The sequence below is a fragment of the Carcharodon carcharias genome, chromosome 13, assembly GCF_017639515.1.
Source record: "Carcharodon carcharias isolate sCarCar2 chromosome 13, sCarCar2.pri, whole genome shotgun sequence".
NCBI classification, from domain to species: Eukaryota; Metazoa; Chordata; class Chondrichthyes; order Lamniformes; family Lamnidae; genus Carcharodon; species Carcharodon carcharias.
The window spans coordinates 29,130,717-29,151,158 of record NC_054479.1 but is presented as its reverse complement, the minus strand read 5'-3'; the positions used below and the strand labels follow the sequence as shown (position 1 = coordinate 29,151,158).

Genomic DNA, 20,442 nt, shown 5'->3' with positions numbered 1-20,442 from the left:
TCAGCGATGATAATGCCATTGAATGTCAAGGGGTGATAATTAGATTCTTTCTTGTTGGAGATGGTCATTGCCTGGCCCTTGTGTGGCGTGAATGTTACTTGTCAGCCCAAGCCAGGATATTGTCCAGGTCTTGCTGTATTTGGACCTGAACAACTTCAGTATCTGAGGAGTCGCGAATGGTGCTGAACATTGTGCAATCATCAGCGAACATCCCCACTTCTGACCTTATGGTAGAAGGAAGGTCACTGATGAAGCAGCTGAAGATGGTTGGGCTGAAGACACTACCCTGAAGAAGTCCTGCATTGATATCCTTGAATTGAGATGAATGACCTCCAACAACCACAACCACTTTCCTTTGTGCTAGGTATGACTGCAACCAGTAAAGAATTTTCTCCCTGATTCCCATTTTGCTAGGGCTCCTTAACACCACACTCAGTCAAATGCTGCCTTGATGTCAAGGGCAGTCTCTCTCTCCTCACCTCTGGAGTTCGGCTTTCTTGTCCATGTTTGACCCAAGGCTGTAATGAGGTAGGAGCTGAGTGGCTCTGGTGGAATGCAAACTGAGTTGCAGTGAACAGGTTATTGCTAAGTAAGTGCTGCTTGAATGCACTTTTAAAGACCCCTTCCATTACTTACTGATGATCAAGAGTAGACTGATGGGGTGGTAATTGGCTGGGTTGGATTTGTTCTGTTTTATGTATACAGGGCATACCTGGGCAATTTTCCACATTGTCGGGTAAATGTCAGTGTTGTAGCTGTACTGGAACAGCTTGGCTAGAGGCACAGCAAGTTCTGGAGGACAAGTCTTCAGTACTATTGTCAGAATGTTGTCAGTGCCCATAGCTTTTGCAATACCCAGTGCCTGTTTCTTGATATCACATAGAGTGAATCAAATTGGCTGCAGACTGGTATGCTGGGGACCTCAGGAGGAGGTCAAGATGGATCATCCACTCGGCACTTTTGGCTGAAGATTGTAGCAAATGCTTCAGCCTATCTTTTGCACTGATGTGCTGGGCTCCACCATCATTGAGAATGGGGACATTTGTGGATTCTCCTGTCCCAGTGAATTGTTTATTTGTCCACCACCATTCACAACTGGATGTGACAGGACTGCAGAGCTTAGAATCCGCTTAGCTCTGTCTATCATTTGCTGCTTATACTGCTTGGCACGCAAGTAGTCCTGTGTTGTAGCTTCACCAGGTTGATATGTCATTTTTAGGTATGACTGATGCTGCACCTGGCATGCTCTCCTATACTTTTCATTGAACCAGGGTTGATTCCTGGCTTGGTGGTAATGGTACAGTGGGGGATATGCTGGGCCATGAGGTTAAAGATTGTGTTTGAGTATAATTCTGTTGCTGTTGATGGCCACAGTGCCTCATGGTTGCCCAGTCTTGAGTTTTTAGAACAAAAACAGAATTACCTGGAAAAACTCAGCAGGTCTGGCAGCATCGGCGGAGAAGAAAAGAGTTGACGTTTCAAGTCCTCATGACCCTTCGACAGAACTTAAGTTCAAGTCCAAGAAAGAGTTGAAATATAAGCTGGTTTAAGGTGTGTGGAGGGGGCGGAGAGAGAGAGAGAGATGGAGGGGGTTGGTTTGGTTGTAGGGACAAAAAAGCAGTGATAGAAGCAGATCATCAAAAGGTGTCAACAACAATAGAACAAAAGAACACATAGGTGTTAAAGTTGGTGATATTATCTAAACGAATGTGCTAATTAAGAATGGATGGTAGGGCACTCAGGGTATAGCTCTAGTGGGGGTGGGGAGAGCATAAAAGATTTTAAAATATTTAAAAATAATGGAAATAGGTGGGAAAAGAAAAATCTATATAATTTATAGGAAAAAAAAGGAAGGGGGAAACAGAAAGGGGGTGGGGATGGGGGAGGGAGCTCACGACCTAAAGTTGTTGAATTCGATATTCAGTCCGGAAGGCTGTAAAGTGCCTAGTCGGAAGATGAGGTGTTGTACCTCCAGTTTGCGTTGGGCTTCACTGGAACAATGCATCAAGCCAAGGACAGACATGTGGGCAAGAGAGCAGGGTGGAGTGTTAAAATGGCAAGCGACAGGGAGGTTTGGGTCATTCTTGCGGACAGACCGCAGGTGTTCTGCAAAGCGGTCGCCCAGTTTACGTTTGGTCTCTCCAATGTAGAGGAGACCACATTGGGAGCAACGAATGCAGTAGACTAAGTTGGGGGAAATGCAAGTGAAATGCTGCTTCACTTGAAAGGAGTGTTTGGGCCCTTGGACGGTGAGGAGAGAGGAAGTGAAGGGGCAGGTGTTGCATCTTTTGCGTGGGCATGGGGTGGTGGCATAGGAGGGGGTTGAGGAGTAGGGGGTGATGGAGGAGTGGACCAGGGTGTCCTGGAGGGAGTGATCCCTATGGAATGCCGATAGGGGGGGTGAAGGGAAGATGTGTTTGGTGGTGGCATCATGCTGGAGTTGGCGGAAATGGCGGAGGATGATCCTTTGAATGCAGAGGCTGGTGGGGTGATAAGTGAGGATAATGGGGACCCTATCATGTTTCTGGGAGGGAGGAGAAGGCGTGAGGGCGGATGCGCGGGAGATGGGCTAGACACGGTTGAGGGCCCTGTCAACAACTGTGGGTGGAAAACCTCGGTTAAGGAAGAAGGAGCACATGTCAGAGGAACTGTTTTTGAAGGTAGCATCATCAGAACAGATGCGACGGAGGTGAAGGAACTGAGAGAATGGGATGGAGTCCTTACAGGAAGCGGGGTGTGAGGAGCTGTAGTCGAGGTAGCTGTGGGAGTCGGTGGGTTTGTAATGGATATTGGTGGACAGTCTATTACCAGAGATTGAGACAGAGAGGTCAAGGAAGGGAAGGGAAGTGTCAGAGATGGACCACATGAAAATGATGGAGGGGTGGAGATTGGAAGCAAAATTAATAAATTTTTCCAAGTCCCGACAAGAGCATGAAGCAGCACCGAAGTAACCATCGATGTACCGGAGAAAGAGTTGTGGAAGGGGTCTGGAGTAGGACTGGAACAAGGAATGTTCCACATACCCCATAAAGAGACAGGCATAGCTGGGGCCCATGCGGGTACCCATAGCCACACCTTTTATTTGGAGGAAGTGAGAGGAGTTGAAGGAGAAATTGTTCAGCGTGAGAACAAGTTCAGCCAGACGGAGGAGAGTAGTGGTGGATGGGGATTGTTCGGGCCTCTGTTCGAGGAAGAAGCTAAGGGCCCTCAGACCATCCTGGTGGGGGATGGAAGTGTAGAGGGATTGGACGTCCATGGTGAAGAGGAAGTGGTTGAGGCTAGGGAACTGGAAATTGTTGATGTGACGTAAGGTGTCAGAGGAATCACGGATGTAGGTGGGAAGGGACTGGACAAGGGGAGAGAGAAGGGAGTCAAGATAACGAGAAATGAGTTCTGTGGGGCAGGAGCAAGCTGAGACGATCGGTCTACCGGGACAGTTCTGTTTGTGGATTTTGGGTAGGAGATAGAAGCGGGCCGTCCGAGGTTGGGCGACTATCAGGTTGGAAGCTGTGGGAGGAAGATCCCCAGAGGAGATGAGGTCAGTGACAGTCCTGGAAACAATGGCTTGATGTTCAGTGGTGGGGTCATGGTCCAGGGAGAGGTAGGAGGAAGTGTCTGCGAGTTGACGCTCAGCCTCCGCGAGGTAGAGGTCAGTGCGCCAGACAACAACAGCACCACCCTTGTCAGCGGGTTTGATGACAATGTCAGGGTTGGACCTGAGAGAATGGAGTGCAGTAAGTTCAGAGAGAGACAGGTTAGAATGGGTGAGAGGAGCAGAGAAATTGAGACGACTAATGTCGCGCCGACAGTTCTCAATGAAAAGATCAAGAGAAGGTAAGAATCCAGAGGGAGGGCTCCAGGTGGAGGGAGAATATTGGAGATGGGTAAAAGGATCCGTTGAACTAGGAGAGGACTCCTGCCCAAAGAAGTGAGCCCGGAGACGAAGAAGGCGGAAGAAGAGTTCAGCATCATGCCGAGCCCGAAATTCATTGAGGTGAGGGCGTAAGGGTATGAAACTAAGTCCTTTGCTGAGCACTGAACGTTCAGCATCGGAGAGGGGAAGATCAGGGGGTATAGTGAATACACGGTTGGGATTGGAAGATGGGGTGGGGACGGAGGGACGGGCAGGGGTGGAGGGTCCTAGATGGGTGTTGGTGTCGATGAGTTGTTGGAGCTTGCGTTCCTTAGCACTTGAGAGAAAGAGAAAAAGTTTCTTGTTGAGGCGTCGGATGAGCCGAAGAATAAAATGAAACTGGGGGCACGCGCAGCTTTGAAAAATGGTACGGTGGTGCTGCTGGAGGGAGAGGTCGAGTGTGTTCATATGGCAGCGTATGGCACTGAGTGTGGATTTCAGAATGTGACGGGAACAGCAGTCCGAGAAACGTTTTATGTCCCGGAGATACCTGTAATCCTGGGTGGGTTCAGTATACCCCCTGACCTTCCCCTCTCCAATGCTGAACGTTCAGTGCTCAGCAAAGGACTTAGTTTCATACCCTTACGCCCTCACCTCAATGAATTTCGGGCTCGGCATGATGCTGAACTCTTCTTCCACCGTCTTCGTCTCCGGGCTCACTTCTTTGGGCAGGAGTCCTCTCCCAGTTCAATGGATCCTTTTACCCATCTCCAATATTCTCCCTCCACCTGGACCCCTCCCTCTGGATTCTTACCTTCTCTTGATCTTTTCATTGAGAACTGTCGGCGCGACATTAGTCGTCTCAATTTCTCTGCTCCTCTCACCCATTCTAACCTGTCTCTCTCTGAACTTACTGCACTCCATTCTCTCAGGTCCAACCCTGACATTGTCATCAAACCCGCTGACAAGGGTGGTGCTGTTGTTGTCTGGCGCACTGACCTCTACCTCGCGGAGGCTGAGCGTCAACTCGCAGACACTTCCTCCTACCTCTCCCTGGACCATGACCCCACCACTGAACATCAAGCCATTGTTTCCAGGACTGTCACTGACCTCATCTCCTCTGGGGATCTTCCTCCCTCAGCTTCCAACCTGATAGTCGCCCAACCTCGGACGGCCCGCTTCTATCTCCTACCCAAAATCCACAAACAGAACTGCCCCGGTAGACCGATCGTCTCAGCTTGCTCCTGCCCCACAGAACTCATTTCTCATTATCTTGACTCCCTTCTCTCTCCCCTTGTCCAGTCCCTTCCCACCTACATCCGTGATTCCTCTGACACCTTACGTCACATCAACAATTTCCAGTTCCCTGCCCCCAACCGCTTCCTCTTCACCATGGACGTCCAATCCCTCTACACCTCCATCCCCCACCAGGATGGTGTGAGGGCCCTTAGCTTCTTCCTCGAACAGAGGCCCGAACAATCCCCATCCACCATTACTCTCCTCCGTCTGGCTGAACTTGTTCTCACACTGAACAATTTCTCCTTCAACTCCTCTCACTTCCTCCAAATAAAAGGTGTGGCTATGGGTACCCGCATGGGCCCCAGCTATGCCTGTCTCTTTATGGGGTATGTGGAACATTCCTTGTTCCAGTCCTACTCCAGACCCCTTCCACAACTCTTTCTCCGGTACATCGATGATTACTTCGGTGCTGCTTCATGCTCTCGTCGGGACTTGGAAAAATTTATTAATTTTGCTTCCAATCTCCACCCCTCCATCATTTTCACATGGTCCATCTCTGACACTTCCCTTCCCTTCCTTGACCTCTCTGTCTCAATCTCTGGTAATAGACTGTCCACCAATATCCATTACAAACCCACTGACTCCCACAGCTACCTCGACTACAGCTCCTCACACCCCGCTTCCTGTAAGGACTCCATCCCATTCTCTCAGTTCCTTCGCCTCCGTCGCATCTGTTCCGATGATGCTACCTTCAAAAACAGTTCCTCTGACATGTCCTCCTTCTTCCTTAACCGAGGTTTTCCACCCACGGTTGTTGACAGGGCCCTCAACCGTGTCTAGCCCATCTCCCGCGCATCTGCCCTCACGCCTTCTCCTCCCTCCCAGAAACATGATAGGGTCCCCCTTGTCCTCACTTATCACCCCACCAGCCTCCGCATTCAAAGGATCATCCTCTGCCATTTCTGCCAACTCCAGCATGATGCCACCACCAAACACATCTTCCCTTCACCCCCCCTATCGGCATTCCATAGGGATCGCTCCCTCCAGGACACCCTGGTCCACTCCTCTATCACCCCCTACTCCTCAACCCCCTCCTATGGCACCACCCCATGCCCACGCAAAAGATGCAACACCTGCCCCTTCACTTCCTCTCTCCTCACCGTCCAAGGGCCCAAACACTCCATTCAAGTGAAGCAGCATTTCACTTGCATTTCCCCCAACTTAGTCTACTGCATTCGTTGCTCCCAATGTGGTCTCCTCTACATTGGAGAGACCAAACGTAAACTGGGCGACCGCTTTGCAGAACACCTGCGGTCTGTCCGCAAGAATGACCCAAACCTCCCTGTCGCTTGCCATTTTAACACTCCACCCTGCTCTCTTGCCCACATGTCTGTCCTTGGCTTGATGCATTGTTCCAGTGAAGCCCAACGCAAACTGGAGGTACAACACCTCATCTTCCGACTAGGGACTTTACAGCCTTCTGGACTGAATATCGAATTCAACAACTTTAGGTCTTGAGCTCCCTCCCCCATCCCCACCCCCTTTCTGTTTCCCCCTTCCTTTTTTTTCCTATAAGTTATATAGATTTTTCTTTTCCCACCTATTTCCATTATTTTTAAATATTTTAAAATCTTTTATGCTCTCCCCACCCCCACTAGAGCTATACCCTGAGTGCCCTACCATCCATTCTTAATTAGCACATTCGTTTAGATAATATCACCAACTTTAACACCTATGTGTTCTTTTGTTCTATTGTTGTTGACATCTTTTGATGATCTGCTTCTATCACTGCTTGTTTGTCCCTACAACCAAACCAACCCCCCCCCACCCCCACACACACACACACACACACCTTAAACCAGCTTATATTTCAACTCTTTCTTGGACTCGAACTCAAGTTCTGTCGAAGGGTCATGAGGACTCGAAACGTCAACTCTTTTCTTCTCCGCCGATGCTGCCAGACCTGCTGAGTTTTTCCAGGTAATTCTGTTTTTGTTTTGGATTTCCAGCATTCGCAGTTTTTTTGTTTTTATCTTTGAGTTTCTAGATCTGTTCAAAATCTGTCCCATTTAGCATGCTGGTAGCACCACACAATACAATGGCAGGTATCCTCAATGTGGAGACGAAGTCCCGCCTTCACAAGAACTGGGCATTGATCACTCCTCCTACCAGTACTTTCATAGACAGATGCACCTGTGGCAGGCAAGTTGGTGAGGATGAGGTCAATTATGTTTTTCCTTGTTGGTTCCCTCACCCTAGGTGCCACAGATTCAGTATAGCACCTATTTCCTTGAGGACTCGGCCAACTCGGTCAGTAGTGGTGCTACTGAGCCATACGGTGATGGACGCTGAAGTCTCCCTCCCAGAGTACATTCTGTGCCCTTGCCACCCTCAATGCTTCCCCCAAGTGATGTTCAACATAGAGGAGTTCTGAGTCATCAGCTGAGGGGGTACATGGTAATCAGCAGGAGGTTTGCCTGCCCATGTTTGACCTGATGCCATAAGACTTCATGGGGTCTGAAGTCGATGTTGTGGACTCCCAGGGCAACTCCCTCCCGACTGGTGGTTGCTGTATGTTTCCATAAGTATGACCGTCAGGCTGTTGCTTAACTAGTCTGTGAGACAGCTCTCCCGATTTTGGCTGCCAGATGTTCATAAGGATGACTTTGTGGGGTCAACAGGACTGAGGTTGTCCTTGTTGTTTCTGGTGCATAGGTCTATGCCTGGTGGTCGACTGGGCCCAGTGGTCCATCTGCTTCCATTCCTTTTAGACGTTTTAGTGGATTGATACAACTGAGTGGCTTGCTAGGCCATTTCAGAGGGCAGTTAAGAGTCGACCACATTGCCGTGGAGCCTAGGTCACACGTAGACCGGACAGCAGATTTCCTTCCCTGAAGGGCATCAGCGAATCAGATGGGTTTTTACAACAATTGTTTCATGATTAAATTTTAATATCAGATTTTTTTTTTATTGAATTCAAGTTTCATCATCTGCCATGGTGGGACTCTGGATTACTAGTCCAGTGATCATATCACTGTGCCACTGCCTCCCCACATCTCTTCAGCCTCATGTTTGACTTTGTGTCATGATCCATAAAGTGGTAGGTTCAGGTTCTGGTCTCCTGCTCCGTGAAGTAATAAGTTTTGGCTCAATCTTCTACACTAAGCGAACAGGTTTCATGCTGGTATAGAAAATTCATTCTGTTTCTTTGGGTATACGAAATAGGTTCCACTCCAAATGATTTGCATTGGATCATGTTCAGATTCTGCTTCTCCAAAGAGAATATGGTATTGAAATTGTACCCACAAAGACTATTCTGAATCATTGCATGTGCTATCTATAAGTCTAAGTTTCTTTCCAAACAATTTCTTCGCTGTGTGAAAAGTATTTGAAATGTGCTTTGAATTAGCATGAGGTTTGGAATGAACTTTGCTTTTCCAAGTTCTTCAGTCTAGTAATTGGTTCCATTGTCCATAAAGCAGTGCTTTAGATGTGGATTATTTCTGAGGTATTTGACACTGTACTAAGACTGTACAATTGCTTACTATAGCCTTTCTGCTGTCATGTTAGAATTTTGTATCAAGATAAACCTGTATTGTATTTACGGGCAAATCTTCTTGACTTGCAATGAGTCAGGATTGTTGAATTTGGGGACAAATGAAGGTTAATGACCTTTTGCATTGGTCTTCGTAGTGTCCTGAACTGCAAAATATGTTTGTGTGTAATTTATATTTATGTCTGAAAAAATAGTTTTGCTTCTAAATTGAGAAAAATTTTATTCAAATTTGTGCACAGTGTTGAAACTTGCATTACCTTATCTTCTAGGCTGATCTGAATATCTAGAAGAATAAAAGAGACTGGGAGAAGAATGGCACAAGACAGTATTTATTATTATAGGTTGCCAGCAGTTAGATTCATCCCTCTTGTTAATGTTATTCTGTTTGTGGATGGAATATCTACAGTCATACTCTGGATTTTAGGTAATGCATCTCTTTATAATTGACAGTATAAAGTAATTAATTTCAAGATCAATTGTATAATATTCCATAAGAGTAAACATACATTAAAATATGAGTTAATGACATTGATGCATATTTTAACTGTGTACTATCAAATGTTGCAAAGGAACTGAGCTTCAAGTTGGAAAAAATACAAAATTTTCAATTATTCTGCTTTTAATGGTTGAGTAAATTTGTATGAAATCCATCCTTTTCTAAATAAACGTTTGATCATAATTGGTGTTGGCATATTACGGTAAATTTTCAAAGTGACTGTAAATTCCCTGGGGTTATGTAATATCCATTGTTATGATGAGGCAAATGCGTGGATATTGAGCAATTAAAATTGATAGCATCATCAACTGGTATGAGATGGATCCTTCTACAGTTTATGTGCATGATAAAGCAATACTTGACAAAGCTATTAATAATTCCGGATTAAATAGGGTTGGACATGATATCTGGTTCTTGCTCAGTACCTCCTGGCTCAGAGCTGGATATCAAATTTTGGAGCTAGTAGATAACTGTAGTTATTTTGCTTACATTTGATCATGAGATGAACTTCTGACCTGACATTCATACCATCATTAAGAACGCCTATTTTCCACCTTTGCAACATTGCCCAACTTTGTCCCTGTCTCGCTTGATTTGCTGCTGAAACCCTCATTCATGCCTTCATTACCATTCTGCTTGCTGACCAACATTGACTCAGTCAAGCATGATCTTGATTTTAAAATTCTCACCCTTGTTTTCAAACCTCTCCTTGGCTTTTCCCCTCCCTATCTCTGTAACCTCCTCTAGCCCCTCAACCTTTTGAGGTACGTGTGCTTTTGTAATTCTGGCCTCTTTTGCATTTCCAATTTTAATTGCTCCACCAGAGCCTTCAGTTGCCTCAGCCCTAAGCTTTGCATTACTTCTCTGCCACTCCGCCTCACTTTCATCCTTTTAAGATACCCCTTAAAACCTATCTTCAATGCCCAAGCTTCTGGTCATCTGGCCTAATATCTCCTTATGTGTCTCTGTGCCATTCTTTGTTTTATAATACTCCTGTGAGGCATCTTGGGCTATTTCATTACATTAAAGGTGCTATGTAAATTTTAGTTGTTGTTTTTACCCATTCCCAGAATCTACCTTTGAAAATTTCCCAGTGAGTTTTCAATGAAAGTATGTGGTAGCTATGTGAGTACAATTTTTGCTCTGTGCAGTTACAAAGATTCCAAGCTAAACATGCAGCCTGTACTGAGTTAGCTATTCTTATCTGAAATTACAATGGCTACGTTTTGCCTTAGTGACCTGGGCAAGGGACAGAGACAAAAAAATTGCCTTCCGCTGATTGTTATCTATTGTTCACTATGTCGAGATGTCAAGTGAGAACTAGACCTGATTTGGCTAAGTTAAGTTACAGACAGGTATCCTGCTGATGCTCAATGATCACATTGTGCTGTGCTGAAAGACAGTACCACTAGTGGAACCCTAATGTAGCACAAGATAATAAAAAGGGAGAAAATTGTGGTAGGGGAAGAAACTTTTGAGAAGTTATGACTTTTTGTATTTTCGCAAACTTAGATTTAGGTAACAAGGTTATGAATGTGATAAAAGTTCACTCATCTGGAAAATGTGGCATAATTTAATGGAGAAAAGTCTTGCACACCAGATGTCTTGCCCGAAATATAACACATTTTGTATTAAAACTAATTTGCTCTTTGAATGTTACTTTGAACAAAATGAGAGAAAGTTTTTCATTAGGTGTAAATTTAAAAAGGTGCTAAACCAGCTGTGGTTGATTTTGGGCAATGTTCAGGAACGCTAACAATAAATGAGTAAAACTTGGGTATCATTAAAACCTGAGCAAACTGATATAAAAGTTACAGCTGTGATTTACATTAAAAATAGCGATAAATCTCTTGTTAGTATAAAAAGTGATTTTTAATGGGTTATTTTAACTATTTGTGTTTTTGTGGCATTAGTTGCAGTTCATTTCTCCATGCGTTATTATTTTATCCTCTTTATATATTAAAATTGGATGTTTTATAGGTGGTCGATCTCACTACTTGGAAAATGACGTACTTAAATGGTGTTTCTGGAGGTCAACCTTTGACCTTGCAGCCTTTTGCACAATGAAAACCTGCATTCTTGTGGTTATTTACCTGACGATGGAGTCAATTGCCCTTAAACAGATTGATGACCTTAACAATTCTAACCTTAAAAGGAAAAGAGAGCTGCTACATCTGATTAGCTTTATAATCTCCGGTCTTTGGGTTGCATATACCATGGCCAAAGGAATTACAATTCTGGTAACGCAGAGTTATAAAGAGGTAAATATTTCTGTTTATCTGTGTTAATTTGTTAAACCTCCAAACTGAGACTGTTCATAAGAACTGTTGCAGAGTTCCTTGTTTAACTGTTTAGCATGCAGAACATGTGAATGTATGAGATGGATGAAAATGCAGGAACGAAAAACCAATTCGATTTTCTTTCTTTGCCACTCCAAACCAGGGTGACCAACTCTGGTGGGGGGGGGGGGGGGGGGGGGGGGGGGGGGGGGTGATAATAAGGGACACTTTGCCATGGATTGGGGTGGTGGGGGAGCGGGGATTTTGCTGACTGGGCAGGGGTGGGGGTGGTCTGCTGGTGGGACAGCAAGAGCAGGCCTGAGATTGCTTCTGCTGCCTGACCCTGTTTCAGAATCACCCCCTGCCCTGAGTTGGGCTGAACACCACTACTGCTGGCTGGGTCCCACCCTCAAGACACCCCTGAAACACATCAACCAAAGCTGAATAGCTCTTGATGGGTAAACCAGTCAGTGTTCCGTCTGTTCCCTTGTGGCTGTGTGGACTCGGGCCTGGCAGTGCACTGAGCTAGCGCAGACATAATAGATTCAGATACAAGAGAAATCTGGGACAAATGGTGTTTGGGGAAGCTCAGACCTGGGACACTGGATGGAAATCCAAATTCTGGGACAGTGCCGGAAAATCTGGGACAGTTGGTCGCTCTGCCCCAAACACACATTCCACTCACTGCTTCCTTAAGGAATTGATCCAGTTCCTTTTTCATGCATCAACATCGCCAGCTTCCACTACAACAGTTGTCAGTTTATTCCATAAATTCTTAAGCATGAAGTCAGTTGTAGCAGTTGTCATGCTGATGATCTGTCTTGGCTTAGGGCAGTATGAATTTTAAATCCATCCTTAATAGGCCCAACAAAAGGAAGATGTTTCTCAGCATTCAAAAAAAAACAAGCCCAGAAGAGGTTTTATTCATTGTGATTTAATGGATAATATATATAGGGATTGTCATTTTCTTGCTGCAAACAAGGAGGAAAAAAAAACAATACCACTTTAGTTCGAATAACACAATTTCACTATTGGTTTGCCATTGACTAGCCAACTCAACATTTTCTAGCAATGAAATGTTTGAGTTGGGCTTCTATGTATTATTTTAAATATTGCACACTGTGAAATCTGTTCATTAAGTGTTGTAACAAGAGACTCTTGCAGCAGTCAGATTCAGGCTGGTAGGTCTCTTGTTTCATGCTGTTCCTCCAAAAAGGGATAATGTGCTTCGAGTGTCCACTTTTTCTTACTGGCACATTTGATCTTGAAAGACAGGTTCCATTGTATACATTTTTTTTTTCAAACAAAAAATTGGATTGTTTGGCAAGGTCCGAGATGATCAGCTACATGTCACCCAGACTCTTGTGTACATTTGTGTCACAGTCATCAGGCAATATGTTATCCTGTATAAAACAAATCATGGGTATCACTGTTTCTGTATGAAGTTTAAACACTTTTAATTGTCTGTGGTTATGTAAACCTAAGTTTTAAACAAAATGTTTCCCATTGACAGATGCACCTAACTTTCAAGATTGTTTGTATTTCTACCCTGGTCTTCAGCCTGATTGAATTCCCCTTTTGTGTTTTTTGCAACAGGTAATGATGCATTGTTGATTAGTGCAGAACATTACACTGAACAAGAATTAGTATAATGTAGGAGAAAGTATGTGTAGGTAGAAGTTTTATTATGCCAGTGGCGCTAAAGTGGTTGACATCCCTGCTAAGCACATGCTTTCAATAATTCAATGATATTAAATCCTTTGTTATCTGTTACACTAGCAACAATCTCTAGTCCACATTTTGTTCCAATGCCTTCTGAGTTTTTTGGCATGGCCTGAACACACTTTAAATCTAGCAATTATTTAATAGCAGTGATATGAAGCAAAGCAATCAAATGAAACTCCAAAAATGTACTTGGAAGGAACTAGAGTGTTTTCATTCATTCATGGGAAGTGGGTTTCACTGTCAAGGCCAGCATTAATTGCCAACCCTAACTGCCCCTGAGAACATTTAGAAAACAGTTAATCGTCAACCATGTTGCTCTGGGCCAAATATAGGTCAGACCAATTAAAATCAGCAGATTTCCTTCCCTAAAAGAACCATCAGTGAACAGATGGGTTCACCATAACTGCTACAGAGATCTATAGAAACCCTGCAAAAATGTTTAATCACCACTTACGTAGATATTCTATGCGACTTCTACCAAAGTCACAGCAGAAGAACCCCCAGAACGACAATCCAATAGTTTCACGGTCACCATTTCTGATACTAGCTTTTTATTCCAGATTAAAATAATTAAAAGAATTTCAATTCCCCAGCTGCTGTGCTGGGATTTAAATCCTTGCATCTGCATCAATAGTCCAGGCCTTTGGTTTACTAGCCCAGCAACATGACCATTGATGAAGATTGATGTGAAAACATTGGCTCATATGTGGAAACACATTATCTAGGTTAACTCATAGCTGGCTTGGTTAGTCACAAGGTTATTGGCTAAAATCTCATTCCAAGACTCAAGTGTACAATCTAGACTGGCATATGATGCGGTGCTGAAGGAGTGCTATGTGATTATCCTTTGCTAGACCTTGAAGATACTGTAGTACTTTGAAAGTAGAGCAGGAAATCTCCCAATATCCTGGCCTGCGTTTCTTTCTCAATCCTATCTCCCCATCAAAATAAATTAACCAGTCAGTTATTTCCTTGCTATTTGTGAGACCTTGTATATAAAATACCTGCTATGTTAGTGAAGTTAAGGACAAATGATGCATATCAAAGTAATTAATTGTATATGACGAGATTTGGAGTATTTTGAGAGAGTTGCTAATGTGTATAAATGCAAGATTGCTTTTTCCATTGGAATTATTTGAGAGTTTTTAATTAATCATCGGATTTAAGAAGAATGACAGAGTCTGGCAGTTGCAAAAAGTAGATCACTCCATGTATTCAGTATCTGTATGATATATACTGTTCATGTCTCTAGTTACTATAGCTGGGTGTTGTCAGAGCCCTTTCTTATTGCTGGCAAATTATGAATTAATACTTCCTGTCTCAGATTCCTGAGAAGACTTCAGATCTTTCGCATTGTGCACAGCATTGAAGAAGAAAGGGACAAAAAAAGTAAAGCTGATCTTAAACGCCTCTTCTCATTGGCTAAAGATGTGAGTATTATTTGTGTTAATACCTTCCTAGTGGGTACTGTCACATCAGTGGCTAAAATTTATTTTAATTCAAATAATCGAGATATTTTCCTATTTCTAATATCTAGAGTAGTTTAAAAAATGCACTTCTGTAATTCATCATGAATGCCAGATTTTAAGGAACTTCCAACTTTACTGTTTACTGGAAAGTTATATTGTATTTTAATTCATTAAGGGAGTGATTTGATGGTATGACCTTCTGTGACAAATCCTGTGTATTTCTACACTTGCTGTTGTTCAGCATGCAGTGCTCCTCAAGTACTTTGACTTTGTAAGAGAGGCTTTTGAGTATTTTGATTCCTGAGGAACAATGAATCACTTGACTTAACTACAATCTAAAAATCTCTTTGCTTAAAATGACAAGGGGGCGAATTTTCTGGGGGTTCTTCTGCTGTGATTTTGGTAGAAGTTCCATAGAATATCTATGCAAGTGGCGATTAAACATTTTTGCAGGGTTTCTATAGATCTCTGTTGCAGCTATGGTGAGCATGGGAGAACCTCTGCAGAAATTCATCCCATAGCTTCCAGATTCTTCTAGATTCATTGGAGTCTTGTCTTCAAATACATCTGGCTCCACCTGTATTTAATTATAGCAGTTGAAATTTCAGTTATAAGAATAAGCAAACTTGGATTGTTACTTATTAGAATTCTGGTAGTAAATGCTTTGTGAAAGTATAGTTAACTATAGAGGAACAGGAGTAGGCTATTCAGACCCCCAACTTTAGTCTTTAATATCTATTAAAAAATGATTTCAGGTAGTTAAAATTTCAGTCAAATATTTAAAGGAGTTATTTTGGTGAAAACAGGTGCTAAATGGGTGCTGGGCTTATGAGAAACATCTGTACGAAAGTGTGGAGTTAGCACGCAACTTTTGGACTAATTGATGATTATCATGATTTAACCATGCCTGCAGGCGGAGAGAGACAGACAACTGCAGGTTTAGCACTTGAGTGCTGATTTGAAGCAACGTTTGTGGAGAGTTATATGTATCCATCCCATTGAAGGTGCGGAGTGTGCAGATTGACAAATGACAAAATGTTTCAGGACGGTTCAGGGACCAAGGAATAAAGGACACATGTTCTTGACTAGTAGTTCAAGTTAAGGCCACCAAAATGTCATGCAGCCTCCTTAATGTGCACTAGCAGGCAATTTAAATAGAAGTTAGCTGCTAATGATCCTCCAGTGACTGTTCCTGGTACAAGCTTCAGTTCCTTTACTAACAAGGCACTTTGCATGAAACTTGAGTTGAACCAGCGTTCCAACTCAAGACCCCATTGTGGTCAACTTGGAAGCTCTTTTGCACCTCAAGTATCTGGGGATAATTGCATCCTGGAAGATTTAACATGTTTTACATTTAACAACATTTTCAAGTTTCTATTACTAAAGCAGTTAAATTACCTAATCAAATCCAGCTGATTTTCTCTCATATATTCCATGTATAAAGTCAGTTCTCCTCAATTCAGGTAGACTTAAATTAAGACTCAGACCTTCCGATCAGGATTGAAACCCTTTTTCCGACCCTGATCAGACAAAAAAAATGCACACTTACCTTCCTCCAATATTTCTGAGCGATCTTCTGATGGAGGATCCTCCACATCCGAACCAGTGCAGCAAACCTTGTAGGGAGCAGCACAGTGAATCTGCACAGAAGGCTCAACCCCTTTTTATGGCAGGAGCTGTCACACTCTGGTGAGTAAAGAGTTTAAATGTCCCAAAGCTGCTTTGAAAACAGCTACAGAGAGAAGATAGGTGGGTGGGTGGCAGGTGGATAAGTGGGGAGTTTGTCGGTTTGGAGGCTAGTCAGGTTGGGTGGGGCGGGGGGCTAGTTAGCAGTTGGGGGTCAGTGTGAGTGATGGGGTGGGGAGTGGTCAGTTGTATAGTTATCCAGATGTTAGACCAGGTTTTTTCTTGTCTAGCATTTCCTGAGGAACTATTCTGGTAAGTCAGAATGTCCGAATTCTCCAACTCTAACTCAGAGGGAAAAGGGAATTGCCCATCGGAAGTTCAAACTTCCCGGGCAATTCCCATGGAGCCCTTGCATTGGGACTTCCGAGGGGTCCCATAGTGCATCTTGGGCTGTATATCCAGTCTTCAACTATCTGGATTTCAGAAGATCTAGGCCTAAATGTTGTTTTATTACAATACTGCAAATTAGAGATTGTCAGAGATTGTCACAGGCATCATATTTACCTTTAGAATATGTTTTCTTTTTCTATTCAATAGGAAATGCTGATTTGCGTTGTTGGGATGTTGGCGCTAGTTGTCTCCTGTCTTTCGCAGATAGTGGCTCCATTTTTCTTTGGCAAGGTCATTGATATGGCTACGGAATCAATGGGTATGTGAATTATTTTCCTGCATAGTAGTAAAACTCCTTCTTTATAGAAATATAGTATTGAAATCTGCAACTGAGGAGATTTTTAAAAAAGAACGGTAAGTACTATTCTCCGATTAAAAATGCTACCTATTTTGAATACTGAATAATTGGAACAAAAATTCCATCGTTTTCACATTAAAGTGTAACATACAAAGTTATCCACCAGAGGGTGCATTGATGCTGTTTTCAGAATAAATGAAACAACAAAATCATGTTCAACGTAACAATATTTTGTGATATGTTGTATTTCATGGTCAAACTATGCCCTTGATCTAAGGTATGAATGAAACTACTGCTGTGTGTGCTATTAATTCCTATTTACTTAGAAGTTAGTGATACATTTGTAGCTGACCTTAGGAACGAAATATGCCAGTGTTTTTACCAAACAGTGGCATGAGTACACAATGATATTTCCTGCCCTGAAGCTTGTTAGAATTTTTTTTACTGAACTTCGCTTAACAAAGGAGCTCTGTGCTTAATTGACTTTTCTTTAATTGAGCCTTAAAATTTAATTTTAAAACAATTGCCAGACTATTTTCCCATTGGCAGTTTCAGCATCACTTTAACATTTATAGTACCCCTGAAAGCGATAAAAGCAATTATTTGAGTGGTATTCCGTCAAAGGAATTTTATCTGTTTGTTGAATGAGGGTTTCATCAGCAGGTGAACTGAGACATGTGGAGGTGGAATGAGGTAGTGTTCGTGATGACACATATGAGTTTGGAAGCTCATTTCAGATTCAAATGACACCAAGGTTGCAAACTAACTGGCTTATAACCTCAGACTGTTGCGAGGGAATGGAGTTTGGAGTGGGGATCGAAAACAATGGCCACAGTCTTCCCAATATTATGTTGGAGGAATTTTCTGTCCATCCAGTACTGGATCTCAGATAAAGCAGTCTGATAATTAATTTAGCAATGGTGGAGTCAAGAGAGGCAATGGTGAGGTAACACTGTATCTTTAGATGATGAGGGACAGCATGTTGATGAGAAATAGGAGCGGGCCCAAACAAGAGGCAATGGTGCGGGAAGGGGAAGAGAAACCATTGCCAGTGATCTTCTGCTACCATTAGATAGATAAAAATGGAACCAGATGAGAGCAGTCCCACCCAGCTCGATGTCAGTAGAGAGGTGTTGGAGGAGGATGTTGTGGTCTAAACATGTCAAAGGCCACAGAAAGGATGAGAAGGACAAGGAGGAAGAGTTTACCTCTTACACAGTCACATACAGTAATGTCATGGGCAGGATTTTCCGGTCGTTGGGCAGGCCCAGGAGCGGCCGCGCAACGGCCCGCCGCCTGTGATCGGCTCCCGACTGCGATTTCATACTGGCTGGCCAATTAACTGAGAAGCTCAGTGCTGCTGGGGTGAGGTGGGAGTGGGGGGTGGGGGGAGCGAAAGGAGGGCTAGTGCAAAGTCTGCACATGTGCAGGGCAGCGCGCACCGAAAGATCCCTGAAGGCAGGGTGCTACCTCAGGGAGCTAAAGATTTGTAAAAACAGAAATAAAGATTTTTAAAATGAGAGGACCATGTCCCCACACGTGAACAGGAATTTAAAAAAAAAATTACTTTTTTGTAATTACTGTTAGAAACCTCATCCACCCATGGACGAGGTTTCATAAAAAATCCAAAGACCACTGAGCCAATTCGCCCGCCCACCAACCATAGGGTTGGAAGAGCAGTGAAAAATTGCTTCTAATTAATTGGTTAAGGGCCTTAATAGGCCTCTTAATTGTTGGCGAGTGTGCTGCCGGCTCTCTCGCATGCTCGCCGACCAAAATGTCGCGCAAGTGCGTAATGATGTCGGGTTGCTCGCCCAATGTCATCGTGCACTATTTTATGCCTGATTGGGTTGAGCACATGCCTGCCCGCAGGATGTAAAATCCTGCCGCATGACTTTGATAAAAACTATTTTTGTACTGTAACACGTGGGCAGAGACCTACAAATCAGTGGCTCCGATGCTGTATCATACAAACATATTAGTTAGGAGCAGGAGTAGGCAATCAACTCCATGAGCCTGCTCCGCCGTTCAGTAAGATCATGGTTGATCTGATTCTGACATCAACTCTACCTTCCACCTGCCACCAACAACCTTTGATGACCCCCCCCACTGTTAGTCAAGAAGCTATCTACCTGCCTTAAAAATATTCATCGACCTTGCCTCCACCGCTGTCTGAGGAAGAGAGTTCCAAAGATTCACAACTCTCGGTGAAAAAATTTCCTGTCATCTCTTTTAAGGTGGAGACCCCTTATTTTCAAACTGTGTCCCATAGGTCTCGTCTTTCCCACAAGGGGAAACATCCTTTCAGCAGCCTCTCTATCAAGCTCAGAATCTTATGTTTCAATAAGATCACCCCTCAATCTTCTAAACTCCAATGGATACATTGCCCTGTCCAACCTTTCCTCATAAACCCCTCTGCCCCCCACACCAAATCCCAGGTATCAGTCGAGTGAACCTTCTCTGAAATGCTTCTAATGTGTTTATATCCTTTCTTAAATAAGGAGACCAAAACTGTACACAGCAGTCTAGATGTGGTCTCTCCAACTGTAGCAAAACATCCCTAATTTTATTAAAAAAAAAACAAAAACAGAAAAACTGCGGATGCTGGAAATCCAAAACAAAAACAGAATTACCTGGAAAAATTCAGCAGGTCTGGCAGCATCGGCGGAGAAGAAAAGAGTTGACGTTTTGAGTCCTCATGACCCTTCGACAGAACTTAAGTTCGAGTCCAAGAAAGAGTTGAAATATAAGCTGGTTTAAGGTGTGTGTGTGTGGGGGGCGGAGAGATAGAGAGAGAGAGAGGTGGAGGGGGGGGTGGTGTGGTTGTAGGGACAAACAAGCAGTGATAGAAGCAGATCATCAAAAGATGTCAACGACAATAGTACAATAGAACACATAGGTGTTAAAGTTAAAGTTGGTGATATTATCTAAACGAATGTGCTAATTAAGAATGGATGGTAGGGCACTCAAGGTATAGCTCTAGTGGGGTTTTTTTTTATAATGGAAATAGGTGGGAAAAGGAAAATCTTTATAATTTATTGGAAAAAAAAAAGGAAGGGGGAAACAGAAAAGGGGGTGGGGATGGGGGAGGGAGCTCACGACCTAAAGTTGTTGAATTCAATATTCAGTCCGGAAGGCTGTAAAGTCCCTAGTCGGAAGATGAGGTGTTGTTCCTCCAGTTTGCGTTGGGCTTCACTGGAACAATGCAGCAAGCCAAGGACAGACATGTGGGCAAGAGAGCAGGGTGGAGTGTTAAAATGGCAAGCGACAGGGAGGTTTGGGTCATTCTTGCGGACAGACCGCAGGTGTTCTGCAAAGCGGTCGCCCAGTTTACGTTTGGTCTCTCCAATGTAGAGGAGACCACATTGGGAGCAACGAATGCAGTAGACTAAGTTGGGGGAAATGCAAGTGAAATGCTGCTTCACTTGAAAGGAGTGTTTGGGTCCTTGGA

General features: G+C 43.6%; 1 protein-coding gene across 1 annotated transcript in view; it reads left to right on the top strand.

The window, feature by feature from the left end:
- The window catches only part of LOC121286224 (ABC transporter B family member 1-like), a 196,929-nt gene that overhangs the window by 13,491 nt on the left and 162,996 nt on the right, over positions 1-20,442 (top strand). The window contains exons 2-6 of the mRNA XM_041203246.1: positions 8,918-9,072; positions 11,125-11,405; positions 12,937-13,019; positions 14,473-14,578; positions 16,841-16,952. Coding sequence (XP_041059180.1) covers positions 8,961-9,072; positions 11,125-11,405; positions 12,937-13,019; positions 14,473-14,578; positions 16,841-16,952 — 694 coding nt within the window. The 5' untranslated portion in view covers positions 8,918-8,960. The remainder of the gene's footprint in view (positions 1-8,917; positions 9,073-11,124; positions 11,406-12,936; positions 13,020-14,472; positions 14,579-16,840; positions 16,953-20,442) is intronic.